The sequence below is a fragment of the Anarhichas minor genome, unplaced genomic scaffold (assembly GCF_050575085.1).
Source record: "Anarhichas minor isolate MPS153535 unplaced genomic scaffold, ASM5057508v1 ptg000050l, whole genome shotgun sequence".
In the NCBI taxonomy this organism is placed as follows: Eukaryota; Metazoa; Chordata; class Actinopteri; order Perciformes; family Anarhichadidae; genus Anarhichas; species Anarhichas minor.
In genome coordinates this window covers 1736934-1762442 of record NW_027466496.1, presented here as the reverse complement: position 1 = coordinate 1762442, position 25509 = coordinate 1736934, and the positions used below count along the sequence as shown (strand labels likewise).

At 44.9% G+C, this 25509-nt stretch overlaps 1 protein-coding gene across 1 annotated transcript; it reads right to left on the bottom strand.

The window, feature by feature from the left end:
• Window positions 1-14892: 14892 nt before the first annotated feature.
• On the bottom strand, window positions 14893-21685 carry klf6a (Kruppel like factor 6a). The gene is made up of 4 exons (XM_076112571.1): window positions 21330-21685; window positions 19024-19600; window positions 18100-18223; window positions 14893-17676 (listed from the first exon to the last, which is right to left on the bottom strand). The coding sequence occupies exons 1-4, from the start codon at window positions 21429-21431 to the stop codon at window positions 17625-17627; spliced, it is 855 nt and encodes a 284-aa protein (XP_075968686.1). The 5' UTR covers window positions 21432-21685; the 3' UTR covers window positions 14893-17624.
• Window positions 21686-25509: the final 3824 nt, after the last annotated feature.

Here is a 25509-nt window from a genome sequence, read left to right as displayed (position 1 = left end):
CTTCTGTTAGCAGCTCAAAGTAACTTAATTTCTTGTGGTGTTTATCATATTTATCATATTTGTCTCTATTGCTGAGGTCACATGCCTCCAGAGCCGCTCTGAATCTGAGAAATGCCTGTGTAACTAACGAACTATATTTAAATCATGCCTGTTTGTAGTTGTCCTTGTGGCCACTACGGCACTTGAGGAAGAAAAGCTCTGTGGAGAGGATGCAGATGAGGGAAGAAAACCCTCTTTGGTTGCTTTTGAACTTGGGATTCAGCGCTTTTCAGAAATGACCTTCGGTGACTTTGTTTTCAACCACGCTGAAGTGTCTTGAGACTGAATTGCTAGCAAAACAACATGACTTCATGGGCAACATGGTACATTTGAAAAGTAAAGAAAGAACTGGACAAGAAAACATATGTTGAAGGTTGGTGATGTTTCCTGTCATTTTGAGGACATTCGTGAGGCTCAGCCTGGTCTGTTACCTGCTCGAAAATAAATAAACAAAAAGGCAGCTACTTGGGATGCTTTCTCAGCACAAGCATTTTAACCAGACTGGCACAAACTTCACTGAAATGAACACTTCTATAACCACTGAAAGCACGCATAATTAATTGATCAAAGACAATTATTAGTTGTAACACTTCATTTTTTTACTTATCCACCCCTCCCCAACACCAACACCATCAATACAAGTCAATCTCACATTAGTGCAGACACTGGGGTGCACAGCCTGCTTGGCTCCTAAGCCTTCTTTTTTGGTTGTTAGGGGAGGGATGGCTGCTGGTGGTGGTAAGGGGGGGGGGGGCTCCTTTTTGAAAGTGTGGGTTTTTGATTCGGTGCCATATTCTCTGAAGCTGAAAAACAGCCCCATCAGTAACTCATTTCATATGGACGTGCTCTGATGTGGCAACTGCTTTGGTCTCCACTCGGTATGGTGCTTCGCTATCGGCACTTTGTATTCACGTTCTGCGTTACTCCTTTCTTCTCGATCACACAATGGCAGTACAAGCTATTTAGGGAAAGGGGAGCTGCCGCTAATCTGAATTGTTAACTTATTGGTATTTCTCGCTCTGTCTGCTTTTTTTTAAATGTCTGTCAAAAGCATGGGACTTTGTCAAAACTGGACCGCTTTGACATCTTGACCTTTGCTCCGCGGCTGTAAGTGGCTGTCAAAGCAGAGCTGTCATGTCCCATCTTATATGCTACTCTCCTATTGACTATGTTCAAGTGGGCAGACAGTTGTCTAAGCAGGAAGGGGGGGGGGGGGGGGGGGGGATTCCTCTGGGCATAATCAAATCAAAAACACCGTCAATAAACAGAATCAGGAAATAGGAAACAGTATGGCCAATTAGGGGGAAATTTCCCCACAAAGTCAGGAAAAAGAAGCTCAAAACACATTGGATGTAAGCAACGTGAGTGCCTCCCCTCACTTTTTTTTGGGGGGGGGGGGGGGGGGGGGGGGAGATCTTTTTGTGTGGTTGCCTATTAGTGCTTAATTGAGAGAGTCCTGGGATAAGCTGTGAAAGAATGTGAGTACTGTCCAAGCCGTGGCGCTGCCCCAACAGAAGGGGGGGGCACACAGGAGGGCACAAATTCACCCGCCCTCCCTGATTACCGCCCCTAGCCCCCCCTCTGATTTTTGTTTTTCTCTGCACAAGAGCAATACAGTAAAGTCCGCCAAACGGCATATTTAATTTGTTTGACGAGCCAAGGAAAATTGTTTGCTGTTCAGTTTCTGCTTCCTGTGAGTCTTCCCCTCTCCTCCCAGCGCTGCCGCGTCTTTGTTCCATTCCCTCGGCAGCTTGTTCAACTACTTCCCGTTTGACGTTCATTTGTAACAACTTCAAAACACGCTGGCACAGAATATACAGACAGATGTTAGCGATGAAATATTTATCCCATAAATTGTAACCTGGATTCCTCACTTGCCTTGTGAGCTTAGCCAACTCATCTATTATTAATGATGAATGGGTATGTTTTTTTGTCAGCCCTTTGTTGATTTGTAAAAAAGCTGTATGAGTGCTTTTCAGATTTTTTTTTATTTTTATCTATCTATTTCTGTGTAAGCATGTAGCAGATGATGCGGGATGAATGATGAGGGCCAGAAACAGCAAGCTCAGGTCTGTTTTCACCCGATGAATCTTCATCTGAAATCCATCTTTATCTGCTCCCCGATGGTGATGACTGGCCATTTAAAGACATTCGGGCTGCCTTTTGAGACGGAGCCAGCAGCGTTTGAGCCCGAGCTGGGATCCAGGTTCCTCCCACTGCTTTGACATATAAATAAAAGAGAATAATAATGTTCAGCGCCTGCCTGAGCAGCATGCTAATGCGGCTGAAAGTGCCCTTTAACCAATGCACCATATCAAAAGGTGGAAAATATGATCCAGAGAGGCATCTAACAGTCCGTGGAAAGCCACACAACTGGGACTCCTGCCTTATTTTTTTATCTGCAGCTAAATAAAACCATTAGACTGTAATGTCCATATCTGAAGCCTGCATGCAAAGTGAATTCTGCGAAAAATCAATCCGTGTGAAACTATAAAATCTCCAGACAAAGTCTGCGCTATGCACATAAATCCAACATTGATGCATTGATGCCTATTTGTTTGAAAGCAACCCTCAGACTTCTTCCATTCAGCAGCGGATAAAACGGGGACGGTGGGAAATTCAGAGGGTGAGATTAATTGGCATGCAAGCAGAGTAACTGTCCACAGTCTGCCGATCACAGGGCTAGCCAAGCATGACAAGCATAGCCTATCTTCTACTTTTCATTAGGCCACGGACGGGGCCAGCCACAAGCTTTATGCTAAACAGGGTTGATACGGCTGTCTCAGTCTCCCAAAGACCTTTACACCCTCAAAACAAAACAACAGGATACGTATACTGGAAAAGAAAACAAACAATGTCAGGGGAAAAAAGAAAAAGAAAAGAAAGGACGGTTCTTGCACGAAGTCTGTCATGCAAAAGAAAAGGAATGAATAGCTGGCGGGGAAATAAGAAGGAAGTGCGGTATCAGAAGTCGACTTGATGCGGAGAATCAATGAATAACTGTCTGCGTATGATTAACTGGGCCTTTATTCTGGAAGCGTGCCTGCTCAATTTTCAAAATGTACATTTCATTTATTGGGATCCATTAACTGTGGGGTGTTGGCAGAATTATGATTTGTGTATGCAACAGTGGTAAACTAATTAAAATATAAAATGAGCTGAGTTTTTTTTTTTTTTGGTGTATGTTCCAACCATGACTCGAAAAACAAGCGGAAAATAAATAGGTTCAGTGTTCCTTGGAATGTTGATAGACTGTGTGTGTGTATTACCATTCTGTTGGTGTGAACTCAAAAAGCCCCATCGCTTCCCTTTTTAAAATTCATATCAAAAGTGCATCTGCAGCAGATTTGTGCTCAAGTTGTACTGGATTTCTTTTTCTCTCTTAATAAAGTAGCAGAGCTACTTGAAGGAAAAAAAAATACTCTTGCACACTGAGTTAAATTCCAACAAGCTGAACATACCTACGCGTTTCACAGCACACTTTAACTTAAATGGCAAACAAGTTCTACTCAGTAACTCTTTGATACGTGTTGGCTGTCTGTGAGAGTGTGATGTCACTCGATGGGTTGCACGTGATGTTTTCCATTTGGCAGGGATCATGTGCAAACGTAAAACAAGATAAAGTCACAGTTAATTTAAAGCTGTTGATGATCATGGGATCCTCCCAAAGGAATAGCTTATTCACTTTCTGCTGCATGTGGTGAGTTTTCTAGCATGTAGGGCATTCTGTATGACACTGCATCATGTTTTCCTCACATTTTCTTCACTGTAAGGTTACCCTAGTGGGCACTGCATCATGTTTTCTCCATTTAAGGGCAACCAGTAGTGCACAGCATTGTTTTTTCTTTATTGGAATTGCATCATTTTCTCCACTTGAAGGGCACTTCATTACGTTTTTCTCCATTGGAAGGGCACTCTGGAGGCCACTTCATGTTTTCTTCACTGGAAAGGCTCTTCATCACGTTTTCTCCACTCGTCGTTCCACTTTTCTCCACTTGGACAGAATAACTATCTGCAACAATTTTGATCAATTCATAGTGAGTCATTTTTAAAGCAAAAATACCAAGCATTCCAGCCGCTGCATTGTGAACAGTGTTGCTGCTTTTCTATATCTATGTGATAGTAAACTGAATGTGTGTGGGTACTGGACTGCTAGTTGGACAAAACAAGACATGGTATAGACCAAACAATTTATCTGCTGTTGATTATCTTGGTGCATTGATAGTGAAAACAATCCTTGGTTGCAGTCATAGTTGATTGACAATGTCAAGGTGACAACAAGACACCACCTCCTCCATATTCAAAATGAGTGTGTGGTAGAGCAGTAGAAAAAAACACAACCGGGAGGGTGTATTATATTGTATCACACTGGCTGTGAATTTTTGGTCATATGTCATATGTCATATGAAGCAGGGGCACATTTATTCATCATTTCAGCCTCCTTTTCTCTAATCTTTACCTCCTCAGCAGCTCCTCTTGCATCTTAAAAGGAGGTGACCGGAGCTTGGCAGAGGGACAAAACAATAGGATCCCCTCATGGTGAAGTGGATGTGAGTGATCACAGTCCTAACAACCACCGCCGCGACCTGGTTTATGGAAATCACCTCTCCACGGAGCGGACGCCTCCAGCTCATCATAGGGGAATTTCACAAAGGCTCTCACAGGCCAAGAGTAATATCAGCAGAGGAGCAGGAGGGGAGGCATGTCGACACCTTCACTGTTTGTCTGGTCTGGTTCAGAAATACTAAAGGATGCTTATGATGTTGGATTGCGAGTGGATCTGGAGAGCAATACTGGAAAACACCATTACCAGCATGATGACCGTGATTACTGTCATTGAAAGCGCTGCCGTCTAAAGCGACATGATTGGGCCCCCGAGCCCAAGAGTGGGGCAGCCCCGGGGCTACGACAGGTTGTTGATCTTTTTGTTTTGCACAATGTTGACATCGGTTGGACAAGCGCATTTCCTAGAGGGCGGGTGGGAACGCGTTATTTTGATAGTTAACCCCCTCCCTCAAGCTCAAATGACAAAATGCCCATTTTCTGCTGGAGTGTATTCTTCAGCCAAGCATGGGAAGTCGCATTCACAGCCACAGAGTGTTAATAATGTGCCAAACAATTATGTCACAGTCTTTGGCCTCCCATGTGAGAGAGAGAGAGAGAGAGAGAGAGAGAGAGAGAGAGAGAGAGAGCACCCCCCCCCCCCCTGCTGTGTTACAGTATGCAAATGAGAAAAAAAAGACTAAAGTCTGAGAACTAGATCTTATGGAGCCGGGCCAGGCTACTGTTCTGAAGCAAAGTGAATGGCATCTGGAAGCTTTTTACAGGAAGGGGGGGGGGGGGGGGGGGGGGGGGTGAATTAGAACAGTTTTCCATGGGAAATAAATTGGGAATAAAGAGGCGAACCATAATGTGCTGTTGTTGGGGGGCTGGAGGGAGCTGGTTGGCGCCCGCAATGAACTGGCGTTTTTGAATTTCTCGAGCTAAAGAATGTAATCTATGTCAGCCATGCAGTTATTCCACTATGTGTGTTCATGTGTGCACTGGCCCTCCAACAAGCTCAGTGGGAATAAAAATGAAGTGAAATCTGTTGTAAATGCTGGAAACATCACAAGAACTTGCAAACCGCAGGTTTACTGTGGGAACGGTACTCTTTGACCGTTGAGGTTGACCGTTTTTGCACTTGTTCAAAACACACAAAAAAGTGAGATGTAAAAATAAATAAAAATAAATTGCAGAAACAAGTCTCATTGATCCCCCCCCCCCCCCCCCCCCCCCTTTGTTTCCCACCAACAACATTCATCTTTCCGCCATGAATTACTGGTATTATTTACATTGCACCAACACAAAGGCTTGAGGGAGATTATAAAATTGCGATGGGGTCAAAGCGTCCTCCGTGCTCTATAAATTATGCGTCCGGTGCATGTTTAATCACATGAAGCACAACGCTGGCGAACAAACCCTGGCCTGACCTTCTCATAATTAAAATGCAAAGTAACCTGTTCCCTGTCTGCTGCAGTGATTGGACGTGACGTGCAGTCAGTCAGTCAGTCAGACAGCCAGCCAGCCTCGCTGCCTGCTCCTTACATACTTCCACCCAACCTCAGGCACACATAGAGCGGCTGTTGCTTCCTCTCCGAGGAGGTTTAGATTTGATAGTATCATCATGTACAGTGTGAGAGGAGGCAATCTGGGATTATAAATGTAAAATAAAGAATCTCTGTTCGCATGAAACGAAAATTGAACTGCAACATTTACCCTCATGTGGTAAAAAAAATATCAAAACAAATTCCATCTAAATGGTATTGTAGCATGTCCTTTCAGTTCTCTTTTCAAAATGCCAAGAGGTAGGCTAAGGAAGAAGTGAGGTTTCCGCCTGATGATAAAACACAAAAGCGCAAAGAAATCCCCGAAAATGAAGATGTGAAAATTCCACATAACCGCAGCATCATGTTTGCTCTCTGTGTTGGCTCCCCCCCCAAGCTGACTGTACTACTAAAAGGCTACTTGCTTCCCAGAGAGTAGCTGCCATTAGCCTCAGTGTCGACCCAGGGTTATGAAACCTTTTAACATTCCTAAGTGTCGTCTCGGAAGCGTTACGCATCAGCATGCGAGAGAGAGAGGCCGTCCCACAGCCAGAGTCATTTATATTTCACTACGGGACCCCTTGATCCACAGAATGAGCCGGCAAAAACAAAACAATCGCTTTAATAATTGGAGGACAGATGTCTTTTCCTCCCAGGGGAGCTGCAATTAATCTTTTAAAAATACGCTGGGTAGCATGTCAACTGAAAATAGAAAGAGCATGCCCTTTCTCCCTCTCCACCGATTCTATCATTTATTTATTTTTTCCAATGTGGCTGAGAGGACATTTGCACGTGTAACTGTACAGTGCAGAGAAAATGAACTGACAGCGTTTGACAAAAATGCAGCGCTTATACAGACTTAATGTGTAAACATGCTGCAGTATGATGTGAGCAATTTAAAAACGTGTTATACACACAGAGGACTCACTCCCTATATTAAAAGAGTTTTCCAAATGTGATATTTTCAACAGATTCACTTTACATACTGTCACGCTGTTTAGCACTTAGATCAACCCTCCGCCTCCAACACAGCAACTTTATCATCTCCCCTCTTCCTTGCCACTACAGTATTTCCTATATGCTCCTCACTCTTTCACTCGATAGTTAATTAGTGTGACCAAAAATTAATTAGGGTCTAGTCCAAAGAATTCGGGTGCGCGTCGCAAAATTAATTCCTGAGATGGAGGTAGAGAGGGGAGGATTAATATTCTGCATGTTCTTTCGTAGCCTTGGGTTTTAATGAGAGACGATGAAGTGAAATGTAAATATCAAACACATGAAACCTGGTGATTGACTTAACATGGCGACATTTACATACTTGTGATGGAAAGTCATCAGCAATCCTTTAACAAAGTTAATTCTTGTACGGCTAATGAGGATTTCAAGACCTGTGTGCTTTTGCTAAATGTAGGCTAATACCCAGTGTTGGGCAGTGATGTGCTTACTCTATTCAGAAAGGGATTACAACTTGCAATTCCGTAAAGTACAGTTACAGGTAACACTCCATTTCTTTGAAAATTTGGCAAACATGCTTGCTGTGACTTCAAATACTTCTCGGCACAGCCTTCTGCCACACAGCGCATGATGATCATAAAACAAGGATGACGGGAAAACTCATGCTCAATTTTATGGATTTCAAAGACGCAGATGAAGTGGACAGATCGGGCCTTAAGAAGGAAAACGTAATAGAGCCCGTGTGCTACGACCTCATCTCTTCCTACAATAATTGCAATTCGAGCAAAGCAGGAAGCGTTACAGTAACTTTGAAGTGAAAATATCTTAAAAAGTGTGAAATGAAAACACATCTTGTCGCGAGTCTATCGCCATCTCTCTGCTTGCTGTCTTTCTTCTCTCTGCCGGGCATAACACACAGTCAGGAAGGCAGTTGTCATGGTGATTAATGCAAATGCACGCCGTTAACCTGCAGAAGAGAGAAGCGTCTCAAACCTTGACTTTTGCAGGAAAGAAAACTGAAAATCACACCGGCTTTTATGAAGCGTGACAACTCGCTCGGATGTTATATACGACATGCCCGCACTTCAGATTGTGGAAAACACTTTGTACACGGGGGAGTCAGACAGTGAGCTGGAAACGGAGCCCTTTCAGATGTGACTATGCAGTTATTTTTGACACAAAGCGACATTGGCAACAAGTTGTTTAGAATGACAGCCGATGCCTCGACTGTGCCATAACAACTGGGATCATTAGTGTACATAAACCGGTCGAGGCATCGCATCTACAGTTCTGAAAGCAATGTGACCGACTAAGAATGCCTTAATGAGAGTGGGATAGGGCAGGGACGAAAGCATCGTTTCGCCGGGGGACCATTATATGGGAATGTGCACTCGCCTCGTCCTCACCTCTTCTTGACCGCTCGACCCCCTGGCTCCAGAGGCTAACAGTGTATTTCTGGGTCCATCCTCCAGAGCACACTGCCGCTGGTATGCCGCGCTGACACAAGCCAGACACTCGGAGAGCGAATCTAATTACAGAGACAATTATGATTGTGACCCAGTTCGACCCGGATTTGTAATCAAATGGACTCATTTACCTTGAGCTTTGGAGCTCCATCTTCTGAGGCGTGAGCGTGAACCCAGAAGCTCCTCTGTCACTCAGCGTCTCTAGAACTGTACAGTCTCTTTGTTACACACTGCGCACAGTTATCATCGACGTACGTGCTTATTTGCCAGCTGAATGCATCGCGGTTCTCCTTTATTAATTCCAAATGATCCAAATAGCCTAAGCAATAGGTCTCCATTAGGGTGCGGTGATAACTCAATATTACACAGTTTATCGACTGTCAGCAGAATCATATGATGTGATCTTATCATGTTGGCAATCTACCCATCTCCGTTGTTCACATCAATGATTAAGAGCAAGCCATAACTACCAACTACCAAAATGACTTATTGAAACGAGTCGTTTAACCAGGCATTCATGCAGAAAGCATGACATGTGTTACAAAAAACGTGTCTGCATTGGTGGGACGCGTGTTGTTTCACATGGCAGAGCCGACCTTGATACCATGAGACGATCGTCTCTTGCATCCCGACGATCGTGAGGTAAGCGCACAAAATACAGAGTTCATATTAAATGATGGCCGTCCAGTGAGTATTTTTTCACTTAAGATAGTCAAGATAAATAGTATGAAAACAAGTCCCCATATCTCACTCAAATGTTGATTGTGTCTTTTATTAAGTGTTATCATTCTTAATAAGATTATATCGTCAAAGCTAAATACTTTTGTTTCCCCCCTAAGCTTCTTATCTTTATTCCTAAGATACATGGATTTCACAGGACAGCTTTGAAAATAATCTTTTGGAGAATAAGCGATTCTGTGTACACCAAGTAGTTAGTTATGACACAGATCTCATTGGTGAAGTTAAACCTCAGTGGCACACCCAGACAACCACAACAACTGAATTCACCAACCAGAAAAAGTTGGCAACAACCAGACCCTCAGGAGCCCGAAGGCCCTATTCTCATGGTCTGCCAGTTGGTTTGAGGTAATCTGCACTGCTGTTCTTGTTACATTTTAAAGGCCCCACCTCAACCCGAGCATCTACCTGTAGGCTCTGAGTCTGTGTTCAGCGAGGGCGCCCAGGGGCCTCATCACTCACAGGGAGTGTGGCGTGACGAGGCTAGGAGCCTTGATGCCTATAATCAACATTGTGAACATTCTGCATTCACATAATAACCTGAGTTTTTTTCTCCTGACAACCTAATTACCACAAACAGGAGTTAAAAGGTTTGCTAAACAGGTCAGGTCTGGCCACACAGCGAGCTAATGGACAATGAAGTAGTTCTGGTTAATGTTCTGGCTCGAACCAGACGGCAACCTCCAGGTCGGAGAAGTGAAGCCAATGCTTGAGTGCTTTAAACTTGCATTCTTTCTAATAGCTTTCGAATAAAGCGAGGCTACTTCTTACTTGATTCATTACCTCAGTAAACATTGTAACCGTTGAGTTTTTGTTCTCAATCTCTAGTTTTAAGTCTTCTTCAATTCGGCATGATGTTCATTTTGTAAACCATGGTCCCGTTTAGAGTAAAATAGACCATATCGCAGGGTATGTTTTAGGGTGTGGCTACCTTGTGATTGACAAGTCGCTACCACGGCGTTGTCCGGTCTGGGAATTGTCCGTGTTTTTGTCTTTGAACTTTAACCTTTTCATTGTTTTCAGTTCATGAAATGGTTGCCAAAATATGTCTTATTCATCGTTCGGTTGTACTTTGCTCAACCCTCTTGTGTCATTTCCGGTTGCAAAAAGACAAGATGGCAACGGCTGAAAAACCAAGATGGCGACAGCCAAAATGCACAACTCGAGGCTTCAAAACAGCAGTCCACAAACCAATGGGTGACCCTTAGCAGACTTCTTGCGCAACATTAAAACGTTATGGAACAAGCATCGCCGAGGTGAAAGTCCTGTTTGTTTGACCCAACCACCAGCGCTCCCACCCTAACCCTCAGTGGACTTTTCCCTTTTTTATATATACTATGAAACTTTCAATGACGGTCACTCTACATACTATGTCACGAGTTCTGTGTGTCGCTCGTTGCAGAGCGTCACTTGCTCTGACTGAATGCAAAGACATCAACATTCAACGTATACGTGGTTTGGAGAAACGTACATTGCCGTCATTTATTCCTGGCGACGAGTTCCGAGGCTCAATGAGAGTGTCTAGAGCAGACCTGCTGTGGATAAATAGTCTTATTCCTCACACTTATCCTTCCACTGAGAACTCGTGCCTCTGAAGTCACCCTTGCTACTTTGCATAGCACTCAGACGTGTTCGCCGGTTCACCGCGAGTTCTGCGACAAGGTCATGCTCAGTGACACCCCCACCTCCTATCTCCAGCAGGCTGTTATAGTGTCTCACCCACAAAATCTTTGGCGGAGCTGCTTTCGGGGTTGCGTCGGGCTCCCTCTGAGGATTGCATCTTGGTTTTTCAAAAGAACTGACGCTCTTACAGTTTACTTCAGAAATTAATCTGTGCTGAAAGACAAACTAGAGCCGCAGCTCTTTTTTTTATTTCTAAAGCTTAAACACCAAACAAAACAGAACAGAAAAAAAATAATAACTAATCTGGCTCACTTTGTTGTGGGCAATGTTTTTTGGATCCTCTCATTTCTTCTGCTAATTGCAACATGGTAATTAGGTGTAGAGTCTAATTTACTACGGGGCTTCGTTTAACGATTTATGCATTATTCAGGGGGAGAATCCAAGGAGGAGGAGGAGGAGGAGGATAACAATAGCACTGATGATACTTGTGGTTTTGATGATGACAGTGAGGATTGAAATGGGACTCACAATGTAGAAGAGGCAGAAAGCATTGATGATGATGATGATGATGATGATGGTGGTGGTGATGATGATGATTACGGCACCGGTGACTGTGGTTGCGGTGCTCGCGAGCCAGGAACATAAAGGGGGGTCATTGACCTCTGATTTCAGTCCTATTTCCCCTACAAGCCAAGTCCTAATAGACTCCATTAACAGAGAGAGGGGGAGAGAGGGGAGAGAAAGCCCTGACGCTGGAGCTTTCAGAGTAAAGTCTGCATATGTGATGACTTGCAGTCTGGCTAGCTGAATGAGGCACGCTCAGAGCCTGATAACCACCTCTTTCCTTATTATTTCCCCTCATTTAACTCACTGTGTGCCTCCATCACAGTCCATTTTCCTGTGTGTGTGTGTGTGTGTGTGTGTGTGTGAGAGAGACACACACCAGTCGGGGACATCTCTCAATCCTGCAGCACGCCTGTTATTTCACAGCAATTTTGGATAATGATTTATTTTACCATCCACAATTGGAAGGCCTTCCGCTTGAAAGGGAATGATAAAAACAGTAATCCCTTTGCAATTATGTGGCGAGAGATAGTCACGTTCATTGAGATTCACTGATAGGACGTTCTTCAGTGTGGCCAGCTCAGTATATCACAGGAAAATTCATATGCCTTTCAAATACACTGTCCCCACTTTAAACACTGGGATTTAAAGCTCTGTTCGTGTCAATAATAATGCCCGCGTTGAGATCAGTGCCGACGAGACTGGGATCTATTCGGGCCTCTGTCACTTCAGTTGCCATTGGGTGGTGCATTTTTCTGACAAATTTGCATTTAATCAAATTAACACAAGCCTCTGCAGGCCTTTTGAGTCTGGGATCCAGACGTCAGTTAATTCAGCCTTGCTGCCAATGGTGGAAGAAGTAGTCACATTACTTCTTCCACTTTTAATTTAATTTTTAATTTATTTAATTTATTTATAATTTATTATACTATATTGATCCCGTTAAGGGGGAAATTTGTCACTGCATTTGACCCATCCCTGTTTTATAGGGAGCAATGACAGGCGCCCGGGGATTACTTCATTACTTTATTACTTCAGTAACAGTAGCAATACTGCTATATAAGAATGCTCTTATGAGTAAAGGTCTCCTGGATTCATAGAAATAAGTATTGGCAGCAACGTATCAAAAATAAAAGTCGTCCTACTGCAGAAAAACAGCCCCTCTTAGTGATATTTGATGTATGACATAAGTAGATTGCTAATAGTGATTGTAAGCCGCAGCTGGTGGAGCCAGTTCCACTACTTTATATGGTAAATGGATCTACTTTACTGGGTAAAGTGCTTTACAATTTTCCTCTCATTACATATACACTGATGGCGGTGGAGCCGCCATGCAAGGTGCAAGCTGGGGTTCAGTGTCTTGCTCAAAGACACTTCGGCATGCAAACATGCGGAGCGCGAGGCCCGAACTTCCAACCTTGTGAAAAAAAAGACAACACACGCCGTACAGCTAGGTAGTTCAATCCAGTGGATCACAACCAAGGGGTCGCGTCTGCCCCAAAGTGAGTGAGAGACTGGATTACGTGCATGCATCATTTCCTGTGAATCGCTCATGTTGAAGGGAATGGCGGACTCCGCCACGATCAATACAAACTACTGTACAGACAGGGAATTATTGAATGCCAATACATTGAAAAAAATGCCGACCATAAAATGAGGTTTGAGTTCATGAAAATCTGGATTGCTACTTTGAGAAAAGGCGCAAAAGTATAGCAAAATGTACTTAGAGTATCGAAAGTAAACGTACCATAAAACTACTGCATATTGGTCATCAAATATGACATTATATTAATACTGCAGTATTTTACTGTTGGTGGAGCTGTATGGACAGTTAAGTAGATTAGTCCAGAGGAAGGGTCACCAGATAAATCTCATGGGCTCGTGAGATGAGTAATGGGAGAGGATTCTGCTCCACCAATCAGTGCTCATTTTTATGACTTTTTTCATGTCATTGCATTTTATGAAAAAATTTATCATTTTACATCTTCGGTTCCCAAACAGGTAGTTAAATCAAACCATGAAAGTTTATAGGGGAAATTACTTTTTGGTACCATGTATGTAAGGCTACTTGAATAAATGTATTTACTTTCCACCACTGGTCATCCATTAAATAGACCGTTCCAAACTGTGAAATTGCCACAGGACACAAACCCTAGACCTTATGCGCTCCCACGGGACATTAAGAGCAGATGTATGACATCTAAAAGTGATGAATTGTTCCCCATAATCCTTTGGGTTTCAGGCTGTGTTACAATATCGATGTGGGAAAGCATGTGGCGGATTTGCAGTCTGGACACATCAAAGCAAAACGTGCAATCTTAGCACCCCATTTACGAGAAACTTCATCCACCGCGGTCCACTTCGCAAGAGGATGCTCCACTTCTATAGCCAGGATGAGAGTCCGCTGCACGGAGATTAAATGCAACATGTGCCGGTCTCCTTTAGGAGGTGAAAAACAAGAATCTGAGCCTCCATTATTTTTTTCTCCCACGTGCAAGTCAAGTGGGTAGTTTGCCGGTCGTGTTGCTCCTCAGCTTCGCATTATGCATCACAGGTAGATTTGAAGTTGGGAAATCAAGTGGGGCAGCAGTTTTGAGAGATCAAGGAGCTGCAGCATTTGAGGCAAAAGCAACACTCATTGCCACTCCAAAAGCGGGGAGGTTCTCCAGAGCGAGCTTAATTACCAACTGCAGGCAAAGCTTCATTTATAAACCACAGGGCTTTTACTGGAAATCAGAGGAGCTAATAAGTTGCCTGCCCATTCTAGGTCATCAACATAAGCAGGGGGAGCGGCGAGAAAGAAGAAGGAAGTCGTTTTTTGTTTTTTTTAAATCCCATTTTCTTGTTAGTTTGTGACTTAAACTCGGCTCTTTGGTTTATCCACTGCTGTTTTGTATCATTATCTGTGTCAAGTGGAGTAATTATCTAACAAATGTATAAAAGCTGCTCTCTAATTAAATGCCATGGGCTGTGAGAGATGGAGATAAATTATTTATGCTGCTTTGATGAGAGCTAGCGAGCAGTCCGTCGCTTTTGGAGCCGAAATCAGCGAAACTTTTCTAGGGGGTGTTTGGGGAGGAAAAAAAAGAAAAAGGTCTGCGTGTTTGCCACTGGGATCGAGGTGAGTCAGTTTTTTCCCAGTTTCTGCAAAGATGTAATTTGCTCATGGGAGGAGGATATTTTCATTCTGGTATTTACAAGTCAGGAAGAGGTGAGGCCACATAGAGAGACTGTTTAACAAGGTATTTATACTGCGCCAAGTGGAAAAACAGTACTGTTTTTAAAGGGACAAATTCAAAATGTCAGATGTGTTGTCCCTAGTGCAAACCTCTACTGGCAAAGAAAAAACACACAAAAAAAAAAAAAAGCTTTAACAATAATGAGGAGAATCAACTAAATGAGAAGAAGGGAGCAAGCCAAAGTCAGATAAGAATTTCTTATTCCAATAAAAAATACATTCATACAGAAATATAACAATTTTGCAAAACAATTTCAAATAAAAATTTCATAAAGCATAAACATAACAATTTTACAAAAGTTCTTTTTTTTTTTTTTTCATTTTTATACAAATATTCAGTTGAGAACAAAGAGCTGTGTGTGCGTGTGAGAGAGATGGAAGATGTTGGGGTAGTGTGGGATGAAAGCATTGATGAAAGATGCGAGCAAACACGGGGCTTAATCAAGGCTCAATTACCACCAGAACAGTATTGGCTGCCGGGTTGTTGTTTTTTTTTTTTTTTATCTGCACAATGGACGTTCCTCTCCTTTGCCCACTAAAGACGCTGCCAGCGCTCCCAAATGTATCGTGGACAGCAGTTTTTAAGTTTGTACTCATCCCGTCTGAGCTGAAATCTTTAAGAATGCAACGGTGATCTCTGATCTAGAGCGGGTGGCACAGATCGCCTGAACCTGAAACGGTAGTAAATATGACCCCACAGATCCATCTCTAAGGGAAATATGGTCATGGGCTTTTTTTTCTTTTTCGGGTCAAATCTTCCATGTGCATCGTCACCGTTTGATCTCCTACTGAGAGCCCCCCCCCCCATCCTGTGTTTTTCATAATACTGTTGCAGCTCGGCTAAAACAACGCTCCCCAGACAGGGTCAATAACCAACCTACACAGTCAGCAGTCTGTGACAGATTCCATGCCAACAAAGCCTTTAGCAATTCATTACCGAGAGGCAGTACAAGGCGAGGCCTGTCCGACTGCAGCCTGTTAATTACAATAAATCTTTAGAGTTTTCTTCAGTCCCACTCGCAGGGATGTGTGTGTGTGTGTGTGTGGGGGGGGGGGGGGGGGGGGGCATGAGAGGAGACAATGGTGTTGGAGGGATAGCAGCCCTGTATGAAGAGTCTAGTTTGTTCGTACTTCAGAGCAGAGTGTGATGGACTCAAGTACATACTACACAGTAGCACGTGCAATGACAACGCCTTTAATAAGTGAAGTTAAGTGCTCTAAACATACAGCGTTTGTCTGATTCACATGTTCCGACTGAATTCAACGTGACGTCTGCAAACTGAACTGGTGCTGACTCAAAGACGACTGCCAAAAAGGTGCTTTTTTTCCACCCCCCCCCCAAAAAAACCCATCACCATCAACCGACAGGATAGATTGCGGACACCGGCCACTAAACACAAAGAGGTGCGACTTAACGTGGAACTGAGCCTTGATCAAGCTTTTCAAATCACCCAGACGACAAATGTGACTTCCCCTGGGAGGGAAAAAACAACCCACCGCTGCCACAGGGTTGAGTCACTTGCATAAGGCACCATTAAGGTCAACAGTGCATTATTAGATAGAAAAGAAAGTACAAAAAAAAAAATCAAAGTTACTCCTCAAGGCATAGGATGAGTGAGAAAATGAGGAAGCAGTGGGTGAAATCTCCAGCCAGATGAAAAGAACTGAATGAAACGGGTGAGGTTGTGAAGAAAAAAAAAAAAGAAGAGGAAATCATCAAGGCTTTATGTACAATATACTGTAACATTTAACCGTCCGCACTTTAGCTGCACTTTTATTGAAACTATTTGCAGTCCTGATTACAGTGGAAACATGAAATGAACAAACCCTAGAACCATGCAACACCTGTCTATGATACTGACGTTATAGTATAGTTGTGTTATACCTCTAAGCACACAGCTTATACAATTGGACTACAAATGAGCTTCGTAGCTTGTAAAAAAAAGAAACCAGGCTACATAACACATTGCACATTTAGTAGCTGCACCAAAAAACACCAAAAAAAAGCTTCTGTCATACAGTGACCAAGGAGGGGGGGGAGGGGGCTTGTGGTCTCTGGGTCACTGACCAGAAGGGGGACAGGTCCACCTTCTCTCCGGTCAAACCCAAGGCCTCAAAAAGCTCCAGAGAACCCCCCCTCTCCGCCCCAAACCCGCCCCATACAGTCTGGGTGCCAGACAAGACAGGCAGGAACCTCCACCCTGCCCCGTCCTCACGCTGCCACCGGGGAAACACCAATGGAATGTTTCCCCCCAGAAACCCATTCAGTCCACAGCAACATTGGTACCAGCCCCGCACCGTCCATCCATCCATCAACCCCATCTCGCCTCCTGTCCTCCCAAGGGAGTGGGGGGGGGGGGGGGGGGGGAGGGGGGGGGGGGGGGCGGTCAGCCAATCTCAGACATTCACAGTGCACACATGCTTACCTCAGACAGTTTTTGTAAAGTACCAGTGTATCTGCTGTCCGGGAATGTCCCCACCCCCCTCCCCCCAAAACATCATGCACCATACATACAAATCATTCTCACTCTTTGTTTGTATTTTTTTGTCTTTTTTTTTGTTTTTTTATGTGTCTGAGTTGTACGTCCTTCTCAAGCAAAAAGGTTTCTTCACCCCCCCCCCACCCCCCGTCGTCCGTGATTTTGTCCTTTTTTGTTTTTAAGTCGCAACAGACAACCTTCAGAGCGCCCTGCTGTCTCCAAAGAGAGGTCCCGGAGGCACTGGGTTTCAGTATGGTGCAAAACAGCATGCTTTGGCTGGAACACACTCCCCGCCACTCTGCCCTGGGACAGTTCAACCAAGAGACTGGTCGGGAGACGACGTTTTTTTTTGTTTTTTTCCTCCCTCTCTCTCTTTCTCTCTCCTTTTTACAACAACTTTTCACCCCCGTCGCTGTTGGTTGGAGCTCGACCCCCTCTAGACGTGCCTCTTCATGTGAAGGGCAAGATGGTCAGACCTGGAGAAACATCTGGGGAGAAGAGAGAGGGGGAAGTCAGTGACAACGCAAAGATGGACCGCAGGGGAGCGAGACGCATTTGCAGGGAATGAAAGGAACAAGCTTTGTGCGACAGCGCTTCTTCTGAAGATAAGAACTTGAGAGCGATCAGTCCAAAAGATTACGGGCTTCGTACAGTAATGTCATGCGAGGTAATAACTGAACCATCACATTCCACTGAGAAAAAGGCTGATTAGCTCCAAATGACCTCCTGATTGATCTTTAGTACCTTTGTTTTTAGCTACCTGAATCAAATCCATCAGTGCATCCCATCATTAAAAAGACATGCATCATTATCTGTATGATGCAAGTCAAAAAATAAAAGTAGAGCACATCTACAGTAACGGGTGTCATGCCTGCACGCTTCGGTTTGCGTGGATGTAGGAGCAGCCTTACCTGTCACAGTGACTGCATTTGAATGGCTTAGCCCCGGTGTGCTTCCTGAAGTGTCTGGTCAACTCGTCGCTTCGTGCAAACCGCCACACGCAGCCCTCCCACGAACACCTGTACGGTTTCTCACCTGCAGAAGCAACAAGGAGGGGGTGATTAGTCCAAAACACACACACACACAAAAACAAGGTTTTCCTACTGAGGCTGAAATTGGATTTGTCATTCAAATGCATTCAGATCAATCACCCCTGTGTGTGGGGTGGGGGGTTATGGGGGGCAGGCCAGATGACACAAGTCACTGACAAATCACTCAAGATTCCACCGAACCTGTTGGATCAGCTGCCGTGTTCACATGCAACCTGGACACCTGCTTAGAATGCTAAGAGCGATGCTGTGATGGGTCCTACATCAAAACGATTTTTTAAAAAAAGAAAAAGAAAAAGAAAAAAGCCGCACGTGCAATTTCACGCCGCTAATCAAAAATAAAGAGAAGCTCAAATGACCACTCGACGCCCTTCCAACTCCGTGGCCCCTGGCTCCCCGCCCATTCACCCCTTTCCCATGGTGAAACTCAATCTGCTTTCAAGTCCTTTTATCTCCCATGTGCAACTCCCCCACCCCCCTCGCTCGCTCGCTCCCTCCCGCCCTCCCTCACATTCCAGATAGATTAGGTCACAGTTTAGGTATCCAGCCATGCAGAGCTAATACCCACAGCGCTCCAGCTGAGGACATCATGCAATGTGGACCTTTAATTACATTACACAATGGTTGGGCGACTGAATTAAGAGCACTTCCGCTCTTTCACTCCGTAATAAGTGAGGTTTTCTTTAACTCTATGAATGCGTTGCTTTTGCTTGAGCTCAGCAGAGAAGACTCTTTCTGTTTACACACATCACACGTGGGTCCGACGGGCGCTTTGGAAAAACTCACCCGTATGAGTGCGCTGGTGTGCTTTTAGGTGGGAGCTCTTCGTGTAAACCTTGCGACACCCGTTGAACTGACACCTGTGTACCCGCCTCCTGCCGTCCGGGGACGCTTCCCCGCACATGAGTCCCGTCTTTTCCGCGCCCTTCGCCGCCCCGCCGCTCCGGATTTTGACCGGCAAGTGCAACTCGGCGGCGACCCAGCCGCCGGTCACGCCGCCGGCCTCCGAGGTGGCCTCCGGAGAGGACGGGGGCGTGCTTATGACGGAGGGGCTAAAAGGTCCAGAGCCGACCAGGACGGAGCCCAGGGGGTTGGAGGTAAAGCTGTGCGTGGGCGAGAGCTCCTCGGAACTGTCCGACGCTTCGCTGCTGGCATCCGAATTCACGCTGTTGGTGTCCAAGATTTGGCTGTCCTGATTGTCCTCCTCGTGGGCCGCGGGCAGCTTGGGGTCGGCCTTGGCCTTGTCCTTGTCCCCGCAGGCCAAGATCAACTTGCTCCAGAGGTCCCCCTGGCTGTCGAACTTGAGTTCGGCCGTGGAGACGTAGGGCTCGCTCTGCAGATAGCGCTCCAACTCCAAGCATGTCTGGTGGTACGAGAGAGAAAACAGTCAGAATAAGTGAACTACAACTGCAGCACTGAGAGAAAGAGAGAGAGAGAGAGGGAGGAGGTTCCTTCAGAACCAGCAAAAAAGCTTCAGTGTGGGAAATCCTTTTAAATGAGTCATGTGCACATACACACACCCCCCCCGAAAAAATAAATAAATAAAGCCTTTTGCTTTGCAACATTCGTAGCAGGATACATTAACCAGGAAACAGTAGCTACACTGCACATTTCAGGCTCGCGGCTGTGACGACAACACAGCTGTGACGAGGCATGGATCGAAAGGAACTTAATCAATTTCTCAAGAACAATGCCAACTATGTGTTGGTTCCAGCTGCTCAAATGCAAGAACCTGCTGCTTGTGTGCATCGTACACACACACACACACGACTGTACACCAATATTTGGGATTTGGGTGAAAAAGAAACATCCCAAAACACACAAAACCAGCCTTCCTGCTTACGTCATGTCCTTGAATCCCCGCCCCCCCCCTCCCTCCTGAACTCTGCTGCACCTGAGCCCAACACTTAAAAACGTGCATTGTCATTTCAGCACTCCAATGACTCACTCAACAAATCTAGAGTCCTTTTAAGGAAGCCGCTCAACTCTCCCCCTCCCTCCTCCCCTCCGACATGAGCCATTCAGATGCTTTTTACTCATGCGAAACCTCTGCCATGCAATCACACATCCTGTCTGACGGCCACAAAAAAAAGAGAAAAAGACACCCTGCTTCACAATTGGCTGAAGAGGCCGTTTAAGTTGACAAAAAAAAGAAGCGAGCAAGGGCCGTTCATTAGAGGCTGCTCCAGAGACAGCAGGTTTGACTGGGCAGATGTTGAAGACATACACTATACTCTCCAGCTGTGCTAGTGCCTCGAGCAGGACTTTGGCCATGGCTGACATTTATACAGTGTCATGTTGTGGAGCTCGTTCAAATCAGAGGACGATGCAAATGGATGATTTAAAACAATGTGACAACAAAAAGGAAAATAAATGTAGAATAAGGGTTAAAATCATTATGGGGCTGAAACACAGAATCCCATTTTTAAAGTTTATAACGCAGTTTTCAAACAGTGCCAAAACTGACTAAATCAAAGGGGAAAAAAAGGAAGATACTTTTTTTTTTTTTGAAAATGACAGAGCTGATCCTGAGCCAACGCGCTACTTCTGATTTGGAATCAACTGCTGACTGATTTGAAATTCTACTTCCTCCTCCCACCGCGGCTGCAGCGTTAGCGGTGACACCAGCCCACATGCCCCGAGACAACCCGCTGAGAGGAAAAGAAGAAGTCATGCTCAAAATATAGAAGAGCGTGTCAAAATAAAAAAATACCCCCAAAAAAATAAAGAAGCACCAAGCACGCCGCTGTTGCGCTGTCCCCACTCATCTTGGCGCAGCACAGCCTCGACTCCAGCTGTCAGACTGACACACTGATCCACTTCAGGCTGCCAGAAAACTTCATAACGACGCTGGACCGTGAGAAAAAAAAAAGCCAGCACGTCAGGGTGAACGGGACGGGCGCCGTCTAAGCACCGGGGCGCCTTGTGTGTTTACAGCCGTTACGATGTGGGGATGAGGAGCTGAACTTCTCGAGCGCACTAAACGCCGCGGTGTAATCTAGCAAAGCGAACGTCTCTCAGTTCCGCTTTGCCACACAAGCTCAAACAGCGACCGTAAGAAGAAAATAGTTGATGTGTATATGTATATTCACCTGCTGCCAGTACTCCTCCAGTGACGGTAAGGCTGAGAAATAGCCCGTGTCGTGAACTATTTGAAGTTCCTGAAAGATGCTGCACATGGGTAGAACATCCATATTTTTTTTTTTCCAGAGCTTAGTTAAAAAAAACAACAACAATGCAATATAGCTGCAGTTAAATGTGTTTTTCAGGTAGAAGGAGAAAAAAAATTAGACCCAGTAGAAGGAATAACAGCGGTCCCCTGCGATGCAAACGAAGAGGCGCTTGTTTTCAGCAGCAGTGTAGCAGCCGATCGTCCGTCGGTTTTCCCCCCCTTCGTCTCTCTCTGGCGTTCAAGGTGTTTGCAAACACTGCGCCGGACTGGATGGGGAACAACTGCGCTCTGCAAACTTCCCTATTCAAACCCCCCGAAGCCCGCCCCCTTCACCCCCCTTCCCCTTCCCCTCCCGCCCGCCCCTACTCCACGGCAGGATTACGCCTGCGAGGGTTGTCAGCCAATCAGCGGCGCGCAGCGTAAAGGCTCGCAAATGATATCACGGTCGGCCAATCGCGGCCGGCCTCCGAGTTAATTTGGTTTTCTCTGCGTTTTAATTGGCCCGTTTGACTCCCAGCCTCTCGCCACCGATTGGCTGGTTATTTTTAGGCATGTATATAAAGCTCTCTCCCCCGGAGTAGTCCTCCTCTGTCTGCGACGTGTTTCGCCACAGACAGCGCATGTGAGCCGGACGGGCTTCGCTCCCGTTCAGTGGAAAACAGCTCAGTCTCTCTCCCACTCGCTCTCCGTGTAACTTTGTCACAAGTAGTACTTGCACCACTGCTGTTTAAGGAGATGGGTTCACCCAGGCTGTAACGGTGGCGCAGTGCATGTGTTGACATCAGGCCACCGAGAGTGAACACATGTCTTGGGACACAAAGTGGTGACTAATGGGTGGCAGTGCACTTATTGTGTTATCGGCTCATGCACGAGCTTACAGGAAGCGTTTGTCCTCACTTCTCCTCTGCCACTGAATCAATACACAACGAGAGACTTCTGCTTCTCAGTGTTTAAAAAACACTGAGAAGTTGCTCTCCGTCATTAGTTTGAAAAGCTTTTATCATCTAATTTGCACTTAAAAACAGAGAGCGGCGGAATGAATGTCCAAAGTGGTTCCCTAAAGTTAAAGAATTTGTTTTACCTTTGCTTAGTTATTACAGTACATGGAAGAAACACTCATTCTGATTCTATACACTGCAACGTTTCTGTTTTCTTACAATGTTTATATCGATTTGTGTTTTAACATACAAAAAGATTATCATCATTATCATCATTTAGTCGATCAGTTTGACATTTAGTACTTCTGCTTCTTCTCAAACCGTTCTATATTATTTAGCTTGCGGGCCTTGTGAACACAGTATTTACTCCATCCTCTGATATTTAGATTCTTGATTTCTCATTCTGTAACTTATCTTACCATGCACCCATTTTTATCTAATGCTAATTTGGGGTTTAAACCAGTTTATAGATATTGTTCGAGTAGAGTTAGTACAGGCGATTTTCTACCTAAAATACATGCGTAATGCGTTGTATATGTAGTTTGTATTTTTAGAGATGAAAGTATCCACTATTTCACAACAACAATACAAAAATAAAGAAAAGTCAGATATAAACAGTTATGTGTCCTTTAGGGAAGGTCTGGACACAGAAGTTTGGAACCACGAGGTTATGAAATGAAAACATACATAAAGCTGGTGAATTTTTGTGTCCAGCGTGGTTAAAGTTGGAATTTGAGTCTTTGACATTTATCACAGAAGTAAACACGGAAACAAAATGACAGTAGAGCTAAATTAGCACGTCCATAATTCCACTATTGTCTGGCGAAACCAGCTGCATTCCCTCATGAATCACTCTTCATTCCGGTCACATTCCACCATTTGGCAACGACGTTACGTCATCCCGACTTATTCTTATCATTTCCTCCTTGCAGAAAGAAGCGTGCCACAGAAGTCGTCTCTTCCTGCAGCTATTCCATAAGTTCTCACACACACAGCAGTCGGTCGCACCACGACGCGGCACGGCATGAGACAAACGACGTCTCCACACAGGAGACACATTGTCTTCCAAGCGGCAGTATTTTCTGCATGCCTTGCCGAGTAGACAACTGAGCGTCCTTTGTGCCGCTCTCAGCTGTGAGGCCGTATTTGTCACCCAGAACATCTGATTTAGTCATATGATGATGGGATGCCTTGGGAAGCCTGGAGCAGGCCTCAGTAGCCCTGCAAAGGAATCCGAATCAGAGAGCGCGCGGCTCGTCATTGCGCGATAAACACAGCCACTCATTATTCATGCGTTGCCACGGCTTACACTGTCCGCGTTTGATGAATAACAGAGTACACCGTCGGGTCCCGCTGGAGCATTAGTGGGCAGCTCTGCGGTAACCACTTCCTTCAGAAGGCTTCTGAGACGGGAGCATTTAGAGAACTCGCGGGGTCCTGCGCGGCAGCTTTTATCTCGGAGGGCCAGGTCCGCAGCTTTATCATCGTTATGTAATCCCGGCCCAGCCAGTAGCCACGGGAAGGAGCAATTCCAGGATGACCCATTTTAATGCATCACTGTCCGCTCAATTAGTGAGTTGTTCCAAGGGGTTTTTCTGGATGACCTGGGAGCGCTGGAGTAGACTATGGCCGCTCCCCAGCGTAATGTTCATCGTCCTCCTTGGACCTTATGCGGAAGCTTGAACTGGAATGATTAGCATTTTTCAGAAGACTAAACTATTTTGATAATCAGTTAATAATTTGGGCCATAATGCTACACATTTGACAGGTCTTGTTGCTTTTATTTGTCTTACATGACGGTGAAGTGAATATCTTTTTGGTTTTGGACTGCTGGTCTAGCAAACTGAAGACATCACCTTTGAAACCTGGGAAATAATGAACATTGTTCACTCTTCCTGACAGAACAAAGACTAATCAAATTGAGAAAATATTCAGTCTCTTCAAACATACTAGGACTATTTTCTCCGGTCTTGCTTCAACAGAAGGCCGTAACATTTCAGGACTATGACTGGACAGATGTTAGCAGATGTTATGTGAAGGGAACCAATTTGGACACAGCAAGGGGAAGGCCAGCAATGTATTAATTCATTAGCATTTCACTCTCGTAACATTAAGGTTCTTGTAAGAGGCAGATTTGAATAAAAGAGAAAAATAAGAATCTGAGTGATCTTTTTTAATTGTATAAGTCATCCTCTGAAAACGCTGAATTTGAAATTTTCCATTATGCAACTCCCTTTAAGCCCTCACCGCCATTCTTCTGTCAAACGCCACACCTCCAGTTTGCAATGCAGAGGCCCAAAGTTAAAATGACCCTGATGAGTTTTGATCAAATATCATTAGAAAAAAAAATAATAATCACATAATAGAACTGATGGTACATAACAAGAGAGCACACAACATGTTCATTTATTTTATTTGTTTGTCAGTGTCATAGAAATGGAGCAGAGACAGATTTATGGCCCAACAATGTTCAAGCGGACATGACGGACTCAGAAATAAACGTCGCCTCATTATTTCCCTGCTCACCATCAGAGGGCCAGTTAGTAATGAGGCACAGCACTATTGATAGAGATGCAACGCTCTCCACGGGTGCCGCTGAAAATTTGTCCAAGCTTAAATAAAATGAGAATAAAAATAATTGATTGGAAATCAATGCACATACATCATTCACTCTTTTGTTAAAAGGACAAATGGACGGGAAGCGCGAAGAGGGGGGGGGGGGAGAGCTCCTGGAAAATCAATATTCATTCCAATCATAAATCAGAATTGAGTCAGCGCTCACGGAGAGGGGAGATAATCATTGGCCTGGTTTTGGATTACATACTCCACGGGGCCGAGGCTTGTCCAGCCTGCAGATGTGTTTAGCTTTGTTACAAGCCCCCACTCGCTACACAACTTGTCCCCTCCCCCCCCCCCCCCCCCCAACACACACACACAAACATAAATGGTGAGATCCCCTCATTGAAATGCATTGATGGTTTAGTGCAACGTCGGCCTTATGTGCCGCTGTCAGGCCACGTCTGGGGACAGATCAACATGTGTGCACAATGGGTCGCGCGGTGTCAGCTCCATCAGGCCGTCAACGAGGAGCCTCTGCCTCCCACCAGCTCTTGACCTTGAGGATGAATAGTGGGCCCTGTGTGTGTGTGTGTGTTTTGGCTA